Here is a 6,195-nt window from a genome sequence, read left to right on the forward strand (position 1 = left end):
TTCCCCACTGATAAGATAAGACCGTCCGCCATTAACCGGCGATCCAGTAGAGTCAGTCCCTGGCCCGGTCATGATTCCATTTTTTCCCCTACTCCCCAATCCCCCTCCCCCTCCGAGTCGGACCCTTCCCTCCCGACAGCCTGTCTCCAAACCACGCCGCCCGCTCGTGACCCTGTCAATTCACCCACGCAATGGCCGGCTCCGAAGTCACGAGCTCCGAAAAGGCGCCAGCGTCGCAAGCACAACGACCACGGCCACGGCCACGGCGATGCGGCGGACGCCCCTCACAGTGCCAGCGACGCCGAGACCGCGAGCAGCCACTCGAGCAAGGCGAGCAAGTCGAAGAAGCGCAAGCACCACCATCACAAGTCGGCCGTCTCCTCCCCCGAGGCGAGCGACGCCGACACCGCCAGCCAGAGCAGCAAGCGCTCAAAAAAGTCGAGGCGCAGACATGCCGAGGCCGACGCCCGCGCCGCCAACGGCGGAGCCAAGCGCCGGCCGAGCCTGAGCCAGCCGGCCCGTGACCCGCGGGACATCACCGTCAGGAAAATGAAGAAGCTCCAGGAGGAGCAGGAGGAGGACAAGCCCGCTGTCCGCACCCCCAGTCCCGTCATTGACTTTGACGGCCTCAGCCGCCCGTGTACGTTGGACATGCTCTCTCTCTCTCTCTCTCTCTCGTTCCAAAAGTGAAACACCTTGACTGACTCGCTAGGGAAACCCCCAACAGCCCGAGGCACGCGCGAACGTCTCGAGGAGAACCCCGACCAGGCCGCCGAGCGCCCTCCAGAAGATGCAGGCCGCCGTTCGCACCATTCTCGAGTGCGTCGGCGAGGACCCCGACCGCTCTGGCATCGTCGACACACCCAAGCGTTACGCCAAGGCCATGCTCGACTTTACCCAGGGCTACCAGCAGAACGTCGGCGACATTGTAAACAATGCCATCTTCCAGGAGGGCCACAACGAGATGGTCATTGTCAAGGACATTGAGATCTTCAGCCTGTGCGAGCACCACCTCGTGCCCTTCACCGGAAAGGTAACCAGCCCCATCCCCCCTTTCCTACCTAAAGTCCCCAATGTCTCCAGAATGAAGCTCACACGCGCGGCTGCAGATGCACATTGCCTACATCCCGAAGAACCAAGTCATTGGCATCTCCAAGCTGCCCCGCATCGCCGAGATGTTCAGCCGCCGCCTGCAGATCCAGGAGCGCCTGACCAAGGAGGTCGCCAACGCCATCATGGAGGTCCTCAAGCCCCAGGGCGTCGCCGTCGTCATGGAGTCGAGCCACCTGTGCATGGTCATGCGCGGCGTGCAAAAGACGACGGCCAGCACCATCACGAGCTGCGTCCTCGGCTGCTTCGAGACAAAGTCCAAGACGCGCAACGAGTTCCTCAGCCTCGTGGGGCTCAAGAAGACCTGATCGGCAGTTCTCGTGTTTACGAGGAAAACAGACACTCGGCATTCTTTTTTGGGTTGTTTTCTCTCCCTTTTGGGCCAGGGGCGGGGCTTTTTTTCTAAACCCCCCACCCAGCCCCTCTCACGTTCATGGTGTTTCGGCGTCGGCAGCAAGCATGGGGCTCCAGAATCGGGCGTATCCCTCTTTTCAACATTGGGTCAAAGCATTTTGGGCGGTTTGGGTGAAACGGGTGGCATGTTAGATGGTTCGAGCTCAACGCTCTTCTTCGCGACGGATACTTGTGTGCCGATATAGTTCGTGCCTGTGCTATCGGACTTGATTTACCTTTCAATGTCAAACACGCATGACGAGGCTCTCTCTTTTGACATATCATGCCATGTGCTTGATCAAGTTGCAGTGCCAACACCTGTTGAAGTAACTTGATTCGCCTCCGCGCGCTTGTCCTACCCCTATGTAGACACGCCATATATGACGAAGATGTGCTGTGACAATGGTATATCCTCCATGACCTATCCTATCGGAACCCAATGCATGCAGAAATGAAGCAGCAAGAAGAAAAAGTCCCAAAACCTGCCGTCTATAGCTACCAGCCGACCAGCCCTCTTCAGCTGGTCGGTAGATTCCATGTGTCTGATGAGGTCCCTTTGACCATCTCTCGAATCATTTCCTGTTTATGTGATATCATGTCCCAAACAAACCCCAATATGTGAGCCCCAAAACTCCTAAAAAATGTTGAGGAAAATATACAGCAAACAACTCCCGTCGCGCAAATGACCAACGAAAGCAACAATGGTTACCGGCTCAGGCCAAGGTCGTTCTGCTGTAGGAACGCCGTGGCTGGACCATCACCTCCCTGTTCGGCGGCTTGAAAGAAGTGGATCGCGATACACATGAGTGACGGGTCGTTCCACACTGTTGCTCCTTCTTCCGCTCCACCCTCATGCCCCGAACTTGATATATTGCCAGTGGTGCCAGATCGGCTCCTGTCACTGGGGTAGAACCTCGCGCCGGACCTTGAACCTCGTCCATACTTATCCATGACGGCTTGCTTGAACACCTCGCGAGGCTTCGAAAGGGGCAGCGTTGTACGCTCCAGCAATTCTGGGTCCATGAGATAAAAGAGGGCAAGCTCACGTTGGGCGGCAGTATCCCCTTCTTTGGCGAGAACGGTCCACATTCTGCCTGCATCGGCCAGACTGTAAGTCGTTGTTACGGGAGCAGGTGAGCTCGGTTGTGATAACGAATCCGAACTCTGTGCGTGGGGTTCCTTGCCCCTCTCCTGCGTGCTTCTGTAGGCCTTCTGGACCTCGTCAGCCACATCAAGCATCGTCCTGCACACTTCTGACTTGAGCCCAAGCGCGGCCAGCCCAGTATCCCAAAACGCTTTGCCTTTGTCTGTCTTGTCGAGCACAGCAGGATGAACGAAAGCCGCGATGAATTGCAAGTCCCTGAAAAGCGTCTGGGGTCGAATCGAGGCATCGCGTAAGAGCGTTCGCAAGACGTCTACAACAGCGTCGGTGTGAAGATTTGGAACTCCCACGGTCCGAGTGTCAAGACTGCCAAATCGCAAAGGAAGCGATCCGGCAATCGTTGGAGAAATAACGGGTGACTGCAACAGAGCATGTGAGCGCCGTTCCTTAACATTATCCATGTCATCCTCGAGCGGAGTGGGCCGACCGGATCCTCCACTGCCGTCATTATCAGGGACGTGCGGGCTGGCTGGGTTCCAGCCCATCCGTGATCGCTTTGTCCCACCCGTGGCCAAGGACGCGAGAATGAGTTGCTCAAGCTCATACAGAGCGTTGAGCTTGGCATACGGGTTCGGATGGACGCAGAACATGCGCAACAGGCGCTGATACGCCTTCTTGTAGGGGAACTCGGGTGTGCTGTCTTTCAATATGGGACGATGGCGAGTGGAGGCCGTATCGACTGGTGTGGTCGTACTGTCGGTCCCCGGAACGCTCGCAGTCTCGGTCGTCTCGGGGCTCTTGTCGGTCTCCCCAGCATTCCTTAGATCCCCGCAGCTCTTTTTCTTCTCAATCACGCGTGGCTTTCCTGAGGCCTTCGAAAGTTTACCACGTGTAGACGGTAGACCTTTGGCCCGCCTGTCGAGCGCATTCCGTCGTTCTATACACTCTTGGCCTAGGCTTTCAAACCATACATCAGTCTCGGCGCCAGATGCAAAGACGAAGTTGCCCAGGTCCGAAAGAAGGAGACTGGTCAGGGTCTGCCGCAGATCGGTAAAGAACCGTGTCTTCTCCTCGGACAGGCGCTGCTGATAAACTGTCTCATTTGATGACGCTGAGGTTCCAGGTCGTCCGGTAGATTGGCCCGAGAAGGAGGGGCCACTTTGGCTGTGAGCATGGAATGTGCTTGACAGGTTCGTCACGCTCGTCGTAGGCGAGTGTGCCCTCGAAGCCACAGTGCTTGGGGAGATGGCAGACTGAAAGGGCGACCAGAATGTCGAGCTCGAGTCAATAGTGTGAACGGGCGACGATGCGCCGAAATAGTCCTGCCCGTCTATGATATCTGAAAGAGCCGTGCTGGCCTTTGAGAATCGATAGCTTCCTGAATCGAATGATTGCTGGCTTGCATTGTGCGTCGACATGCTCCTAAGATCCCTGGGCATAGCAACCGATCTGCCGTGAATGTTGAACCTGCGTTCTGGCTCGCTGATGATGCTTGCGCCATCGTCTGCGCCATGGCCCCAGCCCGGCTCCCTATCGCGGCCGCTTTTGAACCCTTCAAGTGTCTTGCGGTCCCGCAGGTACAATTCGCTTGACCATAGGACAGGCCCATCCATAATGGACTCGCCGACGAGCTTGGAAATACATGTGTCGACCTCGCAGCAGAATCTGTGGATTCTCTCCTCACCGCGGCAGAAGTTTGTGACGTCAGCCTGCTCCAACCAACGGGATGTCTTGTCAGCTTGGTCGTCGCTGAGCTTATTCGGCCCACCTTGCTCTTCTGAGGCGCACAATAGATCCATGATCTGTGACTCGGTGCGGTAGAGATAATTGGCGGTGCCGCGAGCCGAGTGCGCCCTGTTGCGTTGAAATGTACCCCATCGACGAGGCATACCCATTGTCTTTAAAGCTGCACAAATGTTGCGGGTGTGTTCGTAGGGTGCTGAGGTGCGGACGTCAGAGACATACCACATCTTATCACGGAGCGCCCGCAGGCGCCTCATCATGCCATCAATGAGACCTTCGTGCCTTTCCTGGCTTTGCTTGAGCCAAACAAGCCAAGCATCGTACTCTTCAATTCCGGATGCAGATCGACGTATTGAATCTCGAGGGCCGCGCGAGAAGATATTCAAGAGTATAGCAAATCCATCACGACGTAGGGACGTTGCAGTGACAGCGTTGAGCTGCTGCAGCGTCTTCCAGTACAGGTGCGCGGACACGAAATCAGACTGAGCTCGCGACTGTGCTGATGCCGCCGTTAGCATGGCGACCAGCACAGAAGAAGAATCTGAGGATGGCGCTGGTTCTTCGTCGTTTTTCGAGTTTCCCGAAGAATATTCGGGTGCTGGACTCTTAGTGTCCTGACCGGCGTCTCGCCCGCGATATGGGTTCCGATTCGGCGTTGACCGCTCAGTTGTAACTACCTTGTTCTTCGATCGGTATCTCTTGATGCCGGTGGCCCGGTTACTGAACTGTGCGCGGTTTGCTTCTGGCTCGTTACTTTGTGGGATCTCAAAATCCTCTACCAGTTTCAAGACAGAGTCGCGAAGTTGGTGGTAGTCCTTGTCTAGCTCCGGTCTTCCATCGTCTTCGTCATCGTCCGTATCGCTAGTGGACGAGTTCTCTTCTTCCTCGATTTCGTCCTCGGGGTCGTATGTCATTTGCGTAGACAAGCTGTTGCCGTCCGAGGAAATGAATAGTACCGCCCAACGATCTGCACAAGGGTGGCATGAGCCTTGGACGGTTTCCATGCCAAGAGCGGCACTCAGCTCCCGAAGGGCGAAGCGTAGGCGATAGCCATCGTCTTCGTAGCCATTGAGTCGCTGTTGGGCGGCCAAATCCAGGGCTGGCGGCGAGTAACGCTGAGGGGAGCCCGCACCATGATCATCAAAGGCAGTTCCCTGCGAGGTCGTTGCATCGCTGACAACTGAAGAGGCACTGGTACTAAGTACGGATGTCGTTTCGAAGTTGCTGCGCGAACCACCCATCGATATGGGCTGCGAGATGCCAGACATGCCTGAGATTGACGGGGCACCAGACCTGAGCCCACTGGAGTGGGCTGACATTGGCCTCCGCTCGGGAAAGAGAGCGTTGACCAGAGTGACCAGATCTGCAGGGCTGATGACTAGGTAGGGATGCACTTCAACAGTCTCCCTGAGCGATGTGATGGATCGTGCGGGTAGGAGCTTGGCCATCTGCCGCTGCGGCCGAGCCCCTCTGAACCGGCCCAAAATGTTGTCGACATGGTCTTGAACCTTCGCGGGGACTGACATGGTGCCTTTCTTGTAGCACGTCATGTTCACCACTAGCTCCTGTGCTTTCAGTGCAACCTTCTTCAAGATGGTTTGGCGGCCGTATTCTGTGATGTGGTAGTCGGCCATCATACCAAAGCTTTCCGGGTGAATGATGACATGCAGGAGAAAAGAGGAAAAAAGCCATTTCCAAACGAACCAATTCCTAGTACTGTCGACCAGTTTGCTGTCATTCGCGCAGATCGCATTACGAGTTCGAGAGACCTCAGTATGCCGTCGCATCTCATCGTCACATGTCAAGAGCTCATGACAGCTCGATCATAAATCTCAGCAGCTATGCTA

The 6,195-nt window shown here is 56.1% G+C and overlaps 2 protein-coding genes across 2 annotated transcripts in view; one reads left to right on the forward strand and one right to left on the reverse strand.

Annotated features, from left to right (window-relative positions):
* VDBG_06482 (GTP cyclohydrolase I) overlaps positions 1 to 1,418 on the forward strand; it is a gene marked incomplete at both ends in the record, with an annotated part of 1,787 nt that extends 369 nt beyond the window's left edge. Inside the window, 2 exons of the mRNA XM_003002874.1 lie at positions 140 to 609; positions 1,110 to 1,418. Of these exons, the coding sequence (XP_003002920.1) occupies positions 140 to 609; positions 1,110 to 1,418 (779 nt within the window). The remainder of the gene's footprint in view (positions 1 to 139; positions 610 to 1,109) is intronic.
* A 790-nt stretch (positions 1,419 to 2,208) lies between these two features.
* VDBG_06483 (conserved hypothetical protein) overlaps positions 2,209 to 6,195 on the reverse strand; it is a gene marked incomplete at both ends in the record, with an annotated part of 5,545 nt that continues 1,558 nt past the window's right edge. Inside the window, one exon of the mRNA XM_003002875.1 lies at positions 2,209 to 6,079. Coding sequence (XP_003002921.1) covers positions 2,209 to 6,079 — 3,871 coding nt within the window. The remainder of the gene's footprint in view (positions 6,080 to 6,195) is intronic.

This window comes from Verticillium alfalfae, genomic scaffold, assembly GCF_000150825.1.
Source record: "Verticillium alfalfae VaMs.102 supercont1.8 genomic scaffold, whole genome shotgun sequence".
NCBI lineage: Eukaryota > Fungi > Ascomycota > Sordariomycetes > Glomerellales > Plectosphaerellaceae > Verticillium > Verticillium alfalfae.